This window comes from Acomys minous, assembly GCF_964271855.1.
Source record: "Acomys minous genome assembly, chromosome: 8".
NCBI classification, from domain to species: Eukaryota; Metazoa; Chordata; class Mammalia; order Rodentia; family Muridae; genus Acomys; species Acomys minous.
The window spans coordinates 104361390-104379824 of record NC_140489.1 but is presented as its reverse complement, the minus strand read 5'-3'; the positions used below and the strand labels follow the sequence as shown (position 1 = coordinate 104379824).

The window sequence follows — 18435 nt, the reverse complement described above, 5'->3', positions numbered from 1 at the left end:
CACAAATCAACGCAGCTCTCAGACTACATCAAAGAAGTGTCTTTGTGTGGTGGTCACTGTTAGCACAGATACAGCTGGTCAAAGGGAAGAGAATATGTGCCTGTGGAAAGTCCAGCCACAAATGCAACATCTGTATCCTACCCGCCCCTTACCTCAAGGTTCAGGGGCTACTGTGGAAAAGGGGCCAGAAAAAAAAATTTTCAAACCCAAAGTTAAAAAGGACTAGAGTGAAACAGTATCTACTGAACATGGCAGGACTGATGCACCCATGAACTTACCACAGCTGTGGTCGCCTGCGTTAGCCCTACATAAGATCAAGCCACCAACCATTTCCAGCATGGAGGGGGAAGAGGATCACCAGCCACCATCTCCTACCCCAGCTGGAAATGAGGAACTACCGGCAGTTAATGGCTTCTCAGGAGAGGGCGTTTTCTTTAAGGCTGTGGCCCATTGTAAGTACCTCATATTCCAGAGAATGTCCCCACACTTACAAGTTTACAGGAATATAAATTAGACTTAGTAGATTTTTTTTAAAAAAAAAAAAGATGAAGTTGGAAAAGGGAGGTGGGACGAATCTAGGAGGAATAACAGATGAACATAATCAAAGTACACTTGTGTACATGTGACGTTCACATGTTGTATATTTAAGAAGTATCTCTCTAAAGGGGTACCCGTGCCAGTCTGTTTACATATCCCGTACAGTTCAACCTACTGTAACTTCTATAGCAAGCATGTAATTGTTACTACCTGCCCCTCGTGTCTGCAGTCCACATGTGCACATGGGACCTGCTGCTGTGCTCATGCCAGGGGCCGGCGCTCTTTCTCTCCCTCAGCTCTCTGTACTCTCCTCCTGCTCACCAGCCTCCACCCTGGTCCTGCTGCCCTCCATCTTCAGAATCCCTTCTGTCCAGGCTGTCTCTTCTGCCTAAAAGCCCTTCAATACCGTCAATAAGCTGGAACTTAAAATTACTGTCCTTAATCTCTCAGCTATCTGAGCAGTGAAACCAATTTCAAACTCCAAATCGGTGATGGACTTGAGTAATATAATCTACTAGGGGAAGCCAGAGCATTAAAGAAATAATAATAATAATAATTCTAAGAGATTGCCTTAAGCAAACAGGCCTTCTATTTCTTTCACGCATGGCTGAGCATGTTAAATCAGATCTGATTAATTCAGTAGCCAGGAGTTCAAAATCAACCCCCTTACTCAATGAAAACACAGTGCGAACCGCCCCCAGCTTCTATTAAGCGGCCATACTAACCTCTTAGAAGAGAAAACACACACGGTGTGCTACTTTTAGCCACTTGTTGCATTTTTTAATTGAGCTTTTAAAGGAGGGAGGAAGAACTCAGCACGTCCAGCACACCTTCTTTCTTACGTGCCAGCATTCTATCGAGCAGGGTGTTAGATACAAAACTCCATTTTTCTTCCTTCCCAGAATCTTGGCATGCTCACCTTGAAAGGCAGCTGTCTAAGTCTTCTTAATACTCACTTGGCAAAAGCATTTCTCCTGTTAATCTCTTTTTGGGAAGAAGCAGAAGTTGTGCTGAAACTTCTCCTAAAACCTAAATGTGAGAGTGCAGGTTAGAAGAGGAAAATACATCACATGTTTTCAGCTTTTACAATGCGTTGTTTTTAATTACTTCTACAGTGCTCCATGACACCAAGAGGGTTTTTTTGAGGGGGAGGGGGCAGGTCTCCTGGGGGAAAAAAAACTGCTATGTAGCATCTTCTAAGATAAGCTCAGGAAGTAAACAACTCATAACCCTCAGGAAGTCCCTGAAACTGAGCAGACACTGAGCATACATGTTGCTCAGACTAGCTGCCTCAAAGCCAGTCTGACTGAAAGATACTCAGACCACCTGAGCAGCCTGAAAGAGACACACTCCAGCCCTTTGAGCTGCCTATCTGTCACTCATGCTGAGGTTGGCTTTTGGTGATGCAACTGTCTTTGAATCACTTCTGCTCCTGTAAATAACCTTTCATCCATATTCCTGTAAGTGGCCTCAATAAAGCTCAGCGGTTCCCCAAGTTGGACTTTGGTGAATCTTTACTTTGGTCCCCTGTTGGATCCTACATGGGGTAAGTAAACATCTGTTCACATATCCAAAGGAACAGTATCACACAATGAAAAGAAAGTAAGTGCATATTCAGGACTTAACGGCAGTTGAGATTTCTAGACAATTTCTCATCTGTGCCTTTTTGATCAAGCTCTGCTCACCCAGAGATAAGTAATGACCACAACATTACTTTCAGAGATGTTTCCTTTAAGATTTCTTGAAAACCAAATAACACACTGATAAAGTGGATTCTGTATATGGTAAGATACTACAATTTTGATAATCATATGAAAAAGGATGTTTATTTTTTAACTGTCATTTAAAATATTTCAGGACCAGAACACTCGACAATAAACTTGAGAGCTTCTCAGTGTGCCCTCCCCACACACAAGAGTTCAAAGATTAAGAGACGTCTTCAAAGGATAGAAAAAGAAAAAAAATGGATTTCTAATTCCAGCAAACCAGAAGTACTGAATAGAAAAATCTATTGATTAAAATAACTATAATTTTAAATAACTGTAATTTTATAGAATAACTGTTGGGCTGACTCAATATCATATTCTCTCTGTCTCTGTTTCTCTCTGAATGTGTGTGTGTGTGTGTGTGTGTGTGTGTGTGTGTGTGTGTGTGTGTATAGAAGACACACTCCCAACCCTCCCAAAGTACAACTTCAAAGAGGGCAAACCATGAAGGAGGAGGAGGAGGAAGAAGAAGAAGAAAACGACAGGAGAGGCTCTCAGGTGCCCATTGTGCAATCTTATCTTGTACTACAGAGCTCAATCCTTGGATACTGGACTCCTGACTGGCTACACATGACATTGGGAAAGAAGCAGCAAAGGCCTGGTATGTTGGGGGATCCCATCAAAGACCCCTAGTAAAGGAGTTCATGCTCAATGTAACTTGGGGCAAGAAACCAAATGAAACAATGGCTTTCTTATCAGTGCAAGGCTGCAATTACTGCTCTAAGACTTTGTGGCCATGAGCAAATTCATGCTATCTATGTCATATAAAAAAAAGAAAGAAAGAAAGAAAGAAAGAAAGAAAGAAAGAAAGAAAGAAAGAAAGAAAACCACTGCAGAGAATGTAAGCTAAAGTAGTTCTGGGTGGCAGTGCTGATAGGCAAATAGCAGAAGTCAATATATCTGAAGGTATCAAAGAACTGCCATCTATCAAATTCTGATTAAGCAAGCATTTCACAGTAATAAATTACAAAGTCACAAGGAGAGGAGATACCACAAATCAGGCTCAACAGACACAGGATGAGGAATCAGACTCAGCAAAGCTTCAGATTAAATTAAACTAGTTAACACAAAGTAATAGATAATACTTAAGATGTTAAGGATATGAAAGAAGAGCTTGAGAATATAGGAGAAAACGAATAGTAACAAGATGTGCAGAAAGAAAAGCAGATACTTTGATTATTACTAATGGGGTGGCTAGCCTAGGCAGTAAAAGAGAGGCAGTTAAAGAGCGGGCAGGTGATAGATAACACTAAAGGGACCACAATGTGGTCAGAGGACAAGCTGCGGCAGAAACAGGATTTGGTCAGACGCTGATCTCCAGGTCTAGGAAGACCCAGAATGTCAAACAGGACTAACAAAAAGAAATTTCCGCCTGCATATATCCTAGTAAAACTGCACAACACAAAGGAATGAGACCTTCAAAGACTCCAAGACTAATAAAAAGGCAAGACAGATCACCTACAGCAAGGACTGGTCAGATGCCTGACTTCTCACCAATAACAGCAGCCAGAGCATCCATGCGCAGGGAGAAAATCCCAAAACCTAGACCCAGTAAGGACGTCACTGAAAAAGGCAAACTGAGTGTACTCGGGCCAGAACAAGGTTATCCTAAGAGGAAGTTGTGAAGATAGATGAGTAGATGTGGACGTGAAATAAACTATTATAGAAAAAAATAAAAAGACAGCGCCTAATTTACAGGAGTGATAAAATAGAAACAAGACAGCTTAGTTTCTAAGCATTCAACATCTAGGAAGAGGGTGACTTTTAGCTATATGAAGTACGTACATTAAATGGTATACAGTAATTACTAAGAAGCATATCCCCGGGCTGGAGAGATGGCTCAGAGGTTAAGAGCACTGGCTCCTCTTCCAACGGCCCTGAGTTCAATTCCCAGCAACCACATGGTGGCTCACAAGCAACTAGACTGAGATCTGGTGCCCTCTTCTGGCCTGCAGATGAAACACTGTATACATAATAAATAATTTAAAAAAAAAAACATATTCACAGCTTAGCTTGTGCACCGTGGGAAGGTAAACAGAGCACAAGGGGAAGGAGAGGAACATAGCCAGAATGAAGTCAAGAAGGAAGCCCCAGCTGGGCGTGGTGGTTCACACCTCTGACCCCAGTACCAGGAGGCAGGGGCAGAGAGATCTCTGTGAGTTCAAGGTCAGCCTGGCCTAATTATGAATTCTGAGTCAGCCAGAGCTGCATAGAGCTGCTGCATCAAACAACAAAACAAAACACAAAAGAACCACCATTTATGACTTATTTTATTTATTTACTTATTTTGGTGTTTTTTTTTTGAAACAGGGTCTTTCTGTGTAGGCTTGGCTGTCCTGAACTCTCTCTGTAGACAAGGCTGGCCTTGAACTCACAGAGATCCACCTGCCTCTGCCTCCCTGAGTGCTGGGATTAAAGGCATGTGCCACCACCACCCGGCTTACAACTTATTTTAAAACTCATGATTTATAATATACAAAACCCAAAATGGATTTTGGGGACTGTGGGGATGGCTCAGTGGTTAAAGTGCTTGTTGTGCAATCACGAGGACTGGAGTTCAGATCCCAGCACTCACATGACAAACCATGCCTACAGTAAACACCTGAGACTGCAGCTCTGAAGAACACAACTTCTTCTGACCTCTGTGGCACACAGAGTCCCACACACATGCTCATCCACTCTCAAAGACACATACATACAAATAAATATTTTAAATGGAATTGGAAGTAAATAAAACAGCATAAAGAACATTGCTAATATATCAGTAGTAGCAATAAATTAAAATGAATGGAACTCTCTTAGAATTAAAGAAAAAGACCATCAGATTTTTTTCTAAGTAAAATTCTAGAATATTCTATTTAGGAAAATACTCTAAAAGTAAATCAATAGAAAAAATGCATTAGAGAAATACTTTAAAAAGGGATGGTAAAAGGAATATAAGAATTTCTATAAAAGCAACACCAAGCAGAGCCTGATAGTGCATCTCTGTAACCCCAGCACTCAGAAGGCTAAAAAAAAAGAGGCTAGCCTGGGCTACATAGTGATACTCTGAAGGGAGAGGAGAGTGAGGTCAGGAAAAGATACAGAAGAGAACAAAAAAGGGAAGAGAAAGAAAGTTTATTATATTAAATATACAAAAATATTAAATAATAAATAAAAACTTAACAAAACATCTACAAAATTTATATTAGGAGAGTTACAACATTCTGATGAGGACAGAGGAAACACACAGCAGCAGTCCTCCCTTCTACATGGGGTGTGCTCCTCGGGCTCCCATGAACGCTGCGGTCATACAGTACTAGACCCAGTGACTTTCCTTACGAGCAGCTCTTAACGGTAAACAATCTTCTCTTAGAAGGATACACTGGCAGTTTCTCCCTGTAATATTCAAATTGCCAGTAACACTACTCTTAGCATCTATTACTAAGTAGTATTAGGGTGTAACACAAACGCGACCTGGACAGTCCATCTGTAACCAGAGAGTTATGAACTGACCAACAGGAAGGTAACACAGCAGTGGGTGCTAAGCAAAAGGACAACTCATGCCCTGGACCAGATAGTGCAACACTTTACCACACCATTCAGAATAATATGAAGCTTAAAACCCATGAGTTATTTATTGATGGAACTTTCTATTTAAAATTCTCAGATGATGACTGAACACAAGTAATCAATTTCACAGACAACAAAAGGAAAGAAAGAGTCCATGTTCACAGACAGAACAGTAGTAACACAGATCTTCCCAACTTGTTACTAAGTGGAGTCCAACAAAATGATCATGTGGAGAGGAACCCAGAGTAAGCAACACAATACCAAGGGGACACACACACACACACACACAGAGGTACACACACATACACAGGCACACACACACATACACACAGACACACACACATACAGACACACACATATACAGGCATACACACACACAGGCACACACACATACACGCAGACAGGCACATACACACAGACACAGGCACACACACACATACACACAAACACGCACACACACATACACACAAACATACACACACACACACAGCACACAGAGCAGGGGGAGACAACACAGACACAATGGAGACAACCACTGTGAGAACGGGAAAGTGCCAAAGAGCCTGTCCTCTGATCAATGGTGATGCTCAATAGTCACAAGGTGTACTGCAACAAATAGTCAAGGATAGTCATTGTATTAATAACTTTCATAAATAGTTATCTACAGATGGAAAAGAAAAGCAAACTCAATCTTTATCACACACAAAATCAATTCTGGGTAAACTGACAAACATGAAACACAAAACTTTAAATAATAATAGTTGAAAAAACTTCAGGAAAAAGTAATATGGTTTCTGTCTCTGGGGAAAAATTCTTAAGATAAAAAATGAAAGCCATGAGATGTTTTATCGACTATATAAAAATTAAAGAAGTTGGGTGCTGGAAAGATTGCTCAGTGGTTAAGAACACTGGCTGTTCTTCCAGAGGACCCAGGTTCAATTCCCAGCTCCCACATGGCAGCTCACAACTGTCTGTAACTCCTGCTCCAGGGATCTGACACCCCCATACAGACACCGTGCATAAGATGAAAATAACTAAATGAAAAACAATCTTTTAAAAAAGTAAAGAAGTCTTCTCACCCAAAGATGTCAGGAAAAGGAAGGTGTGCCATCAGCTGATACATATTAGTAACATAAAAAAAGATGAGGGACAAAGAAACCTACAAGTTAGCAGGATAAGAAGCAAATCACCCAAAAGAAAAGCACTTGAAAGGCTTAAACAGAAAAAAAAAGAAGAAAAAAGAAAAAAACCCAAACAAACAAATGCATGTGTCCCACAAACTGAAAACTGAAAGGACCAACTGCTTTCACGTCAACTAATTAAAATCTGAAAAAATGCAAATTAAAGTCACAATGAAATACTGTTTAGATCTAGCAGAGTAGCAACTATTTGCATGCCAAACAGGACCGCAGTTGCCAAGGTTGGGAGGAGCTGGGCCTAGTCAGTGGCTGAGGGGAACAGACAGTGCAAATGCCTGGCATCCCCTAGGGAAAGCACAGGTAAGGTGGCCAATCCTACCAACCCCAGGGCACCTTCCACACACGTGCACAGCAGCCTGTAATAACAAAACACAGGACGCAGCGACCATGGCCAGCAGCTACAGAGCCTGTCACACACCCCAACAAAGTGCTAGAAGACAGCATGGCAGGCAATGGAGACAGAGCACTTCGGACTGATACAGCAGCAGGTGGTAGAAAAGATCAAGGAAACCAAAGGAATTATGAGTAGGAAATTCAAGGCTCACAGCCTTAGGATGAGATATACAAAAGGGAGGCAGAGGAGCGGGAAGTGGCGCTCAGGGTTTCCAGAACACAGCGGGGACACAGGAAACAGATCTGTTCCAGGCTTACACTGTACAGATGCAGCTAAGACACTGTGGTGTAAAGGTATTGGTACAGGCAGTTAACAGTAAAAATATATTTCAATGAGAGGTAGTGAAGAAATACTTTAAGTTGAATTAAAAAAAAAAAACCATAAGCTTACCAGGATAAGAATGATTCTGTTTATTTGAAGATATTTCTGTAAGCGTATCCAGGGAATCTGACAGCCTGTGAATAGAACAGAGCACACCGTGTTAGGTGTGGCCGGGCTCCTGGGTGAGGTGGATTCTTGACTGATGCTTTCACATCAACTGATATTTGTTATCTCACTCAACAAGCATCTATTGGGCAGCCACGAGAGCAGGGAAAGAGCTTTACGCTAGCATGGGCAGTACGCAGACGGGGTGGGTGGGTCCTCACTGCCAAGGACAGGTAACCTGGAAAATTCGATTCATTTGAAACAGGGACCTGAACTCAGATGTTTATTTGTTTGGTGGCTTTTATGGAGCTTGGAACTGAACCCTGGGCCTTGGCACACGATGGGCAAGCCACTGTGCTATTCCCCCGCCCTGTTACTGTTATTATTTTGTGGTTGTTGTGGTGGTTGTTGTTATTGTTGTTGTTTTCCAGTGCTAGGAACTGGATCCGTGGGAACCTCTGACTTTGCTTTAGGAGATAAAACTTCAGCTTTGCTTCAAAGGTAAAACTAAAAAATATGGAGATACACTTATTTTACACCAAGTTTAACAAGTATAAGATTAAAATGAATAAAAAATATCACTAATGATATTGTCAAAAAGAGACTGGCTGAATTTGTGTTTGTGCATAATGGCTTTGGATAACATCAGCGAATGCTCTGTAAAGCAATGTATTCCAAGACCCTCCACGCCTGACTCTACCCACCAACTGCAAAGGTCACCTTCCCAGTGAGTTTCCCGTTTCCCCTCATTTTTTGATATTCAAATCATTATTTTTAAAAAGCCAGGTCCTGAAAGCCTTATTTTCTTTCAACTGTTTACTGACCTAGATCTACAAGACCTTCATCTGCCAATCATTCCTCCCAACACACTTTATACCCATCAAAAAAGCCTGAAACTCCCGCAGTGTGTTCAGCTGCACCCACAGTTCACACCGCACATGACAGTTGAGGAGGGGCTGACGGACACAGAGCCTACAACCTGCTGAGCACCAGGTCCCGGAATGGAGAGGTGATGGACAGCTGAGAAGAACCTGCTTCTAGAAGTGATAGCTCATTAGAAATAAGTGCCAACAGCAACGACACAAAAACAAGAATACAGCGTTTACCAGGACCAGTTAGGCAGTGAGTGGGTTTCCTTAGATTGTCTTTAGAGAATGTTCACTGATGTTATTAGCCGAGACAATTTACTAAATGAAAATTGTGTAATGACAGATAGCTCAAGAAAGCTATTCAGACAGAGGAAGTCATGTGGGCAGATCCTGGGACAAGCACACATTTTAAAAATGCAAAGGGGAGACATAAGAAGCCAGCTATGATCCTGAGGTGAAGCACTAGGGGGTCAGAGGGTGACTGGTCACCTAGACAGTCTCCAGCTGTCCCCAAGTTACAGCCTTCATGTCCTGAAGACCAGAGGGGCCTTAAAGAGCTCCAAACTGGCTTGCATTGGAAACGCCTTGAAACCAAAGACCATGTCTGTTTTGTTTGCGCACAGAATGCCTAGCACAGCACAACGCGCTTAATAGTATTTGATGGTGATGAATGAGACAATCAGAAGGCGACAGGAAGACAGCTGGGTGGAGACAGCGGTTCATTTCAACAGAGGCCCTTTTCCTTTAAGAATTGGGGGTTGCTTTCAAATGCACTACCTTGGAGAAGACCAAACAGAAGGCCAACATGTGCTCTGCAAACACAGCAATGAGAATAAGAAACCACAGGAAAGATGTGGCTTTACAAATAAAGGCAGAGAAAAGGCTGCTGTGGCACAAAAAAGCACAGAACTGGGAATCACAGCCGACAGCTACCTGCTGTGCCTAAAACACGCCAACTCCTGCACTCTGGCGGACTGAACATGGAGCAAACCCCCAGTCCTTGTGACTAGGAGACAAATCAAACTAGTAATGTGTCAATCATCTGTCAGACATGAGTCTAGAGGAGACTTACAGAAGCCCCAATAACCATTACAAGTCTATGTGGAAAAGCTCCAGACAGCTGGGAGTTCAAATCCCCACTGCAGAGCACAGGTGGCATTAGCTATCTGGGCCTGACGGTCTTCCTCTGTGAAGTGGGGGATGTGCTCCCATGGGGTGCCCAGTTCTGTGAGGTGCTATCAGCTAAACACACAGGCTTAGGAACAACAGTAAAATAACCAAGCCAGGCTGTGTTCAGCTCTTCCATCACCCAGCGATGTGATTCCGGATCTGCCACTTTTTCTCTGGGAAACTCTTTTCACACCTGTAGGATGAGAATAAACCTAACAGCTCATGGCTCCCTGGGTCTGCTGAGGACAATGACATATGCCACTCGGGTGCTCAGTATAGAGCCTACCATTAAGTGGTCAATAAAAGTCTATCATACTTGGGGCTATTTTCCAACTCACCCTGGCCAGGTAATTACTAGACTGACTCAAATGAAACAACACTTAAAGGAAGACACCTTAAGAGCAATAAAGCACTGTGTGCTCAAGGCCTTATTGCTGTAAAGAACAATGCAGTAAATACACTGTAAATGAAGAAAATTAACACCAAAGGGATATGTAAGCTTCAAGGAAAAAAAGGAAGAAATATGATTTAAAAAAAAAAAACAAATAAAGTTCAATGTGCCCAGAAACCATCAGCACCCAGCTACAGGGAGCCAGTACAGACTCCAGACCTCCACCATGGTTTTAGTCTCACGCTTACAAGCACGTATATTATATCTTGCTCAGAGATTACAACCCCCTTTTTCCAGCCCCTGAAAAACAGACGGAGCCAGCTTCTCCCAGCTCCACGTTCCATCGGAATTTCATGAGGGCCTGTGCTCTTAAAAAACCAGAGTGAGGTGGCACACAAGTACACTGCCTTACCAAGAAACACTCTGGAGGACTGTTACATACAAATCCTTGAGACTTCGCTTCCCCGGGACAGCTACTGCCTGTCTATTTTTGAAAACTAAGGAAATCAGAGAAAAAGCCATTTTGGTTCCATTAGGTTTGTAGGAGAATGAATGGGTGCCTGCTGGCAGGAAATTTAATGTAGTTAGGATGTGACTGAAGCAATCAGGGAGCATTTTTACTTTTGTTTGCATGACGGATTAAGCTTGCTCCTCGCACTGTTCTTAGCTGCAAACGCCACTTCTAATAGCCTACACACACTCCTAGGGTTTGCAAATGAGGGAGAAAGGAGGTTTTTAAAATTGCAAATCCTCAGCAAGGCAAATTTAGCTTCCCATTAGCCTTCCCTCCGAGGAAGGTGGCCCGTTAACCCATTGAAGGGATGCACACGCTCATCTTCCAGATGAACAGGGCGCCCCGAGTGCCACGGGGAGCAGCAGTGTTCGCGTGAACAGATGCACACCCCCAGTTTCTTCTTACCTCTGCACCCTGGATGGGGGGGCAAATATTCCATATCGCGGAGAACAACTAAAATACTGCACACCTCCAACCGAACCGTCGTTCTTCCCGTGGGGCTTCTCCAGCTCTATGCCATACCAGTGCCCTAGAACATGAATATTGCATCCTTAAGAGCGTCTGCGCTTCATTCACAGTCGTTAGGCGCTAATACGAACTCAGAGTCTAGATGGCTCAGTGTTTTCACAAATGACCGAGATGATGGAAGATCATCATGATCATTAAGCCTTCAAATGATAAAATTAAAAAATAAAACATGAAAATTTGAAAAGTGGGAGAGACGTTTCAGTGGCGTAATTGCGGAGCAGTACATTAAGGGAGAAAAATAAAACGCACAAACTCAGATTTGCAGAGAATTAGCCATTACGCGAGGAGAGCGCCACCAAGATATATCTTAAGACTACAGTGCAAAAGAGGCCGTCCTTGACTCTAATGTAGCGTGCTTCAGTGAGAGCAGCACGGAGTGATACTAAGAGCCATAAATCCTAATGTGGGCTGCGCTCCTCACTTCACCCTCCCAACGGTAGGACACCACAAACACTCGTTAAATTATTAAACAAGGGCAGAGATGGCATGGAAGACACTGGGCAGCACAGGGATGCTGCTCCATCTTCTAACCAAATGAAAAGACCCAGGCTCACTAATAGAAAAACCTGTCTGAGAGTCAGTAGCTGCGGGCTTGCTATGAGGAAGGTAAGTGTCTGGAGAGGCTCCAACGGAAGCAACAAGGCTGCACTTGCAGTTGCATGAGCTCAGTGGACATATTCCTAAAGCGGGGACTCCTGGGGTTTCAGTGACCAGCTAACCAGGCCTCGCGGCTCATGCGCTTGTGGTCATGCACGAGAGCGACCGTGTTCTATCTTTTATGATCAATAGCAAGTAAAGAACGAGGAGTAAATACCGACCAACTTACCACAAATTGGGAACTACGAAACATTCCTTCTTTCAGATTACTAGCTCAGAGTCAGCTTTAATTATAGGAACCTTAAAAGCCAACTCAGAGTAAGTTCTCGTTTTGTTTTGGGAGTTTTGTTTTGATGTTTTGCTTGTGTTATGTTACACCTGGCCCCATTCTGGATACTGAGATTGGAGCTGGAAAGACTCAAATGCAGCCAGTGTGGCTTATAGTTGAGTGGCCCTACTATGTCACATAAGCAGTGTGCGCAGCCCCTTGTCCAACTACACTAATTCTCTGAAAACAGACTATCAGTTTTCTGACTTGCCTAAACCAAGTGAGTCTGGTTAGAATTATCTCTGAGTACCACAACTGGTTTTCCAGGTCTCACTACCTTCTGTCTTGATACAGCTTTCCACATAATCTTTTAAAATTAAAAGTCCCATTCCAAGTAGCTACACTTCTGCTATGTTTATTACATAACTCTTGAAAATGTGTGACAGACAGCAAATATATATATACACATACATATATATATATATTCTGGCACTGTGGTTGTGGAAACTGCCTAGCAATGAGCTATGTTTAAGTACACACTACGAGTGTGAGACATAAGAACATAAGAGAGGCTCAAGGGAGGCTTGGATTCTAAAGTAGCTCAAATAATGCACTGGCTTAAACTAAAAGTGGCATTAATCAAGGAAGAACATGTTGGGAGACGATTTGCCACCACTCTCATGCTTCTGACTCACACACAGCAGTGGACATCCCTGGTGAACAAGCGGGGTCTCATCAAGTCTCAGTGGCAGCCATGCTGAGCCACAAGCTCAGAGCAAAGGAGCCTAAAGCCTTGATGGCTCTGGCACATCTTCCAAGACACGGGCTCCTGGGTGTGCAGGTGTGGCCTGGCCCTCTCTGCCCCAGCCTGTGGGACCAGGGCAGGAAGATGCTGGTCCTCTGCCTCCTGCTATTATTGTGAATACTATAGCCCTGCCTCTGCCTATGGTCAGCATCTATGACACAATGGCAAGCTAATTTCTTAATTTGCAAATAGAGGGAGATCCCAGCTCCTTTGTGGGTCTTGATAGAATGCTACACTACAAAATTTCCTTTTTCAATCAATATTGTAGGTAACTTTTTCCTAAAATGCTGCAATGCCACCATGTGTTAATATGGCATATTGCTACTTAAAACACAAAGATATGGTTCCACACAACTGGCTTCTAAACTTTGGAAATACAAAGGAAGATAATCTTTGCCTTTTAAAAAATATTTACTATTTCTATTCATGTGTATGTATGTGAAACTGTGTGAGTTTATGGGCACCATGTGTGCAGGTGTGCATGAAGGCCAGAGGGCAACAGACCCCCTAGACCTGCGGTCATGGGTGGTTTTGAGTCACGTGATACAGGGTGCTAGGGACTGAACCCAGGTCTTCTGCAAGAGTACTAAGTGCTCTGAACCTCTGAGCCATCTGTCCAGCACCAATCTTTACTTCAGGAAACACTAGATAGATATTTAAGTTCACAGACAGGCAATTTTAGGTCCCAGGGCACACAACAACTTTGATATCTTTGCTTTTCTCAACAAGCAGTCTTATAAGAAGCTAGATAGTCCAACCACCTTCTCAACTCCAGGATTATTCAGGAGGGTGGGGAAGGGGGATTCTCCTGAAATATTTTCCAGTTATTTAGCACAGCTATTCATCTGAAGTTGGTGAGAGTAAACCAGGGAAGTCAGAGCTAATTTTAATATCAGACAAGTACTGATCCCAATTGGCAAGAAAACTGTATGAACGCCAGTCAGTTGAAGACAGCTGCATCCCTCTCCACACTCTCTCAGCCTCCGCTGCCAGTGAGAAGTTCCCTGTGACTAAATCCTATCTGCTACTGGACTGTTCGGGGGAGTTACCTGGAGCAAAGTTTGTTGTCCCAAAGAACTTAATGGTCCCCACTCTCTGGCCTACCACCAGCACTCTTTCTCCAAGGCGGAGTTCTCCTTCACGACGGGTGTTACTTGCTGCAGATGGTGCTGAAGAATTCAAACCTGTTGAAGCGGTGGATGAGGGATATGAAGAAAGAAACAGACAGAGGGAAAACTCAAGAAGCACATTAGTTTTTTTTTTCTTTTTAAAGCACTCCACGTATCCTAGCCAGTCTGGTTAGCTGGGTGTTTCATTTGTCACAGCTATGATCCTCACTCAGGTCAAGGCACTCAAAGCAAACAAGAAGGGTTCCCTGAGAAAACTGCTGCCATGGGTAGCGGCATAAACCTTGTTCCTACGAGAGAATTGGTTCCGCTAAGCCAGCCAGGTACACTCTCTGCTCCAACACAACACTGTACAGGAAGAACCAGAGCGGAACCAAGCTCCACCTCCAGTCACATTAGCTCACCTCTGGTGCTGCGCACGAAAGCAGACACAAGCAACACAGGAAGAACATGCGAAGCTGAGTGGGAGGCCGGATGTGGCCACAGGGCCAATCCCCAGTCACGGGGAGCACACAGGTGCTGGGTTTACCCAGACTCAGAGTAAGGGATACACAGGAGTGTAGTTCCGGGCGAAGCTGAGCAGCCCAAGCTGGGCAATGCGAAACGTACAACATTCCGCAGTCTGAACGCCCTTAGCACAGAGGCTCAAACTTGCGTTCAGGTGACAATGCCTCCCCTCAGTGCTTCAGGTTCTGAAGAATTTCAGATTCCAGAGCTTCTGGTTAAAGACGGCCAGACAGCAGATTGTACAAATATCCTAAAACTCCACACTGCCCTAATTCCAACCGCTTCCGACCCCAATGGCGGCAGGTACAGAACAGGCAATGTGTGCTGAGCCTGAGTATCCCAACTTGCTTTCTTTCGATTTAATTCAAAACGACCCTTAAAATTCCCACTCCCTGGTATCTGGCCTCTGAGAACTATTATCTCAAAGCTGTTCAAATCCAAAAGGTGGGATCCTGGGCACGTCCTATCAGTGCCAAGTAGGGGCTGAACAGCTGCCATCCAGAAGGCTCTGAGAACTCTAGGGGATGGTCTGGGAGCAGTCAGCCCTGGGGAGGGAGACAGGAGCAAACAGGAGCCTGTGAAGGCAAAGGTGCGGAGCCACTGGGCCCTTGAAAGGCCCAGACCTAGGGCCACCACAGCTCTGCAGTTTATAGAGCGCTCTTCATAAAAGGTGCAGCGAGGAATAAGGCATGACCTTAGGAGCTTAACCAAGACAAGTGTTGACAGCTCACAGGTGCCACACCCAGACTGACACCCGGAATGCAGGGCCAGGACACCTCAGGCCTGCTCACAGCTCCTGCAGCTCACCAACGGGAGGCAATGAGCCAAGGTCCAGACTGCAGATTTCCTCCCCACCTCCTCACTGTCCCGGACCTTTCTTTCTCACCCTATCTGCTGTCCCTTCCATTCCTTGTCTGGGCTTTGCAGTTCACTCCCCCTCCAATGCAAAAATCTGCAGAGAAAGTGAATTATCTGCTCACTCTATAAAAGTTGAAGAAAATGTCTCTAGGGCTCCAAACAAGGACACCATACCCAGCCTCACAGCCACACACATCTCCCACTCTCCACCTTTCCCCATAAAAGGTGACTTTTTTTTTGCATTCCGATTATCACCTTCATCCCCACTATAATTTAGGTCAACATAAACCTCAACTGTATAACAAGGTAAAATAGCAAGTATATAAGTGCACTGGAAAGTGGTCATTCTAAACTCATATATAAATTCTAAAACCAAGTAAACATCAAAAGTCCAAATAAAGGAGTATTCAAAATACAAATAAAGTAAGAGCAGGGCTGCTAGCCTGGCACCTAGTGCCCTGTTTCTCAGGACTCAGAAGACAAACTGCCCAGCTGTGTGGGACAACTGCTGCACAGAAGCGATTCCAGGCCCAACTTCCGGGCTCCCCACTTCTAGATTACTGTATTAGGGTCACTGGTGAGGGTTTGGGGACACAGTAAATGCCACCATCTACATGGACTCAGCTGGAGGCCCGGGAGTGTGCTTTTGTGCCATCACACATCTTGAGGAGCAGTGGTCAGGGAGCTCCCGTGGCCCACATCACTGCTGTCCTCCCTCCCTGAGTCAGTCCTGCACAGCTTAAAAATGACTCAGTAAAAGCAGAGTGAAGATGGTTTTCTACGCATGAAAGGTATGCATAGGAAGGTATGTGAGAGAGAGAGAGAGCTGAGATGCAAACACTACAGTGAGTGCAGCTTATCAAACCCAAGAGTCCTGGCTGGAGGCTCATGGGAAGTGTGGACGGAGGGGGGTGTGGCACAGGGTGGAGGGGTGGGGGGAGGGGAATGGGGGGTGCACAGCATGAGGTTCAGTGTAACTGAAGCAAAGGGGTTAAGTGGTAAAGGACATAGTGTCACCCAATCTGCCCGGGGTGGCAGGAAGAGGGGAAAAGGGGAGCAAGGAAAGGGACCGTGGGGAGGGGAAGGGGGAAGGGTTCCTTCTACACTGTTAAAAAGAGCAAATCCACTTACAAACAAACCAAGATAAAAAACACCAAGAAAGCCTGGTTGAAAAAGCCATAGATACCAGCACTGGCTCTGGACGGGAGAGAGGGGCTTTTGCTCAAGGTCTTCTTGCCATTGGTGCTTGTGGTCAGCTTCTTTGGGTGGCTCTGCTTGTGGTCCAGCGAGGATGTGGAGGAGGAGCTGCTGATGGACCCAGGCTGGGGAACTATCAGGGGAACAGGAAAAAATCACACTTTAAAGGATGTTTCTAAAAAGCAAAATAAACAAACAAAAAGAAAAGGACTAATAGGATGTTCTCTGGGCAAATTCTTCTGAAATGTTTCATTTAGCTTCCTCAATTGTAGATTAGTGTCAAATTAAACGCCTGGTTTCATCCAAACGCATGGTTGTTTACACACAAAATAGATCACTGTTATCTCAAGCAGAAATGTTTAAGGATTCACAGTAAACTATCTTATATGGGGTGTCACCCTATCAATTAATGCTAACTAATCTAACCCTCCCCTTCAAATAAATAATCACATGACCACACAGGCACACATGCAGGCATGCATACTACCAACATGTCTTAAAGTGACAACATTTTAGCCTTGAATCATTCTGTAGTCAACCTAAAGGTAAGCAAGCCTGCACAGGCTCTTCCCTTCTGCACTGTGAACTCCCCTTGTGGCTGGTAGTTCTTTACGCATGCGTAAGAAACCGATTACAGGAGCCTGTATTTTTAAAGCCCTCCCCTATAGCGATTTTCCCCTCCTAACTTTAACCCAAGTCATATAAGCTGGTTTGCACTCCGTTATCAGAAAGTTCCCATCATAAAGGCAGCTTTAAGAAGAGGAAGCAATGGTTGCATTACCATCATTTTCTGCTACAGTTTTCAGTTCTTCGCTGGGAGGCAATGAAAGTGTGGATTCAGAAGCATTCTCTTTTTTTGATGTCATCAATCCTGGTGAATAAACACCCACACATACACAAAAAAAAATGATTTCAGCAAAAGGCAATTTTATTTAACATTAAGCATGATAATACATTTTTCTTTAAAGAATATGCATGTCTTGATATCCAAATCTCAGTTCTAGAATTCGATCTGGCCCTTCCATTTGAGCTGCCATGAAGATATCCAAACGTGAAGTTTTAAAGGTTAGCCTGGTCTACAAAACAAGTCCAGGGCAGCCAAGGTTACACAAGGAAACTCTGTCTCAACAACAAAAACAAACAAACAAACAAACAAACAGAAAGACTGATATAAAGATCCCTTTGTGTATCTGTCCGGCTTCGCCCAAAACAGCATTTCACAAAACTATAGGACAATATGCAACCAGGAAACATGCATTACTCTCATCCACTGATGTCTTCCCAGTCACCTCAGGTTTATCTGGTGTGTGTGTGTGTGTGCACATGCGCGCGCACGCGCGCATGCGTGTGCAATATGTGTGTACGCATTCGTGCACATTCGCACAGCATTTGCCTCTTCATTTTTGTTTCTTTTGAAGCTTGCTTCAAGAGAGCGTACCATAATTTTCATTCTGAAAACCTGACTGTGATATATTCTTTACAGTATTTTGGGCTGGGCTGTTTTTAGGGGAGCAAGGGGTCTCATAATGTAGCCCCAGGTATGAAGTCTCTGAGAACAGATCTAACAAACAGGTAAAAAATATCTAAAGGGGAAAAAAATCTTTATAATCATATTAAGATATTTTAAATCATCCAACTAAACAGAAAAAAAATATCCCAAACACATAATTCAAAATGGCTGTAACAATGCCAGCTCTTTTCCAGTTGGTACAAGAATTAATGTAAAGCCA

General features: G+C 43.8%; 1 protein-coding gene across 5 annotated transcripts in view; it reads right to left on the bottom strand.

Annotated features, from left to right (window-relative positions):
• Positions 1–18435, bottom strand: part of CLIP4 (CAP-Gly domain containing linker protein family member 4) — a 79381-nt gene that overhangs the window by 8639 nt on the left and 52307 nt on the right. For 4 of the 5 annotated variants that reach the window (XM_084792621.1, XM_084792620.1, XM_084792623.1 and 1 more), the window contains exons 10-15: positions 17487–17576; positions 16695–16838; positions 14066–14200; positions 11224–11347; positions 7839–7903; positions 1494–1566 (exon numbers count right to left, since the gene is read on the bottom strand). In XM_084792621.1, coding sequence (XP_084648747.1) covers positions 1494–1566; positions 7839–7903; positions 11224–11347; positions 14066–14200; positions 16695–16838; positions 17487–17576 — 631 coding nt within the window. Of the gene's footprint in view, positions 1–1456; positions 1567–7838; positions 7904–11223; positions 11348–14065; positions 14201–16694; positions 16839–17486; positions 17577–18435 lie in introns of all 5 variants that reach the window. The other variant, XM_084792624.1, reaches the window with a different exon arrangement.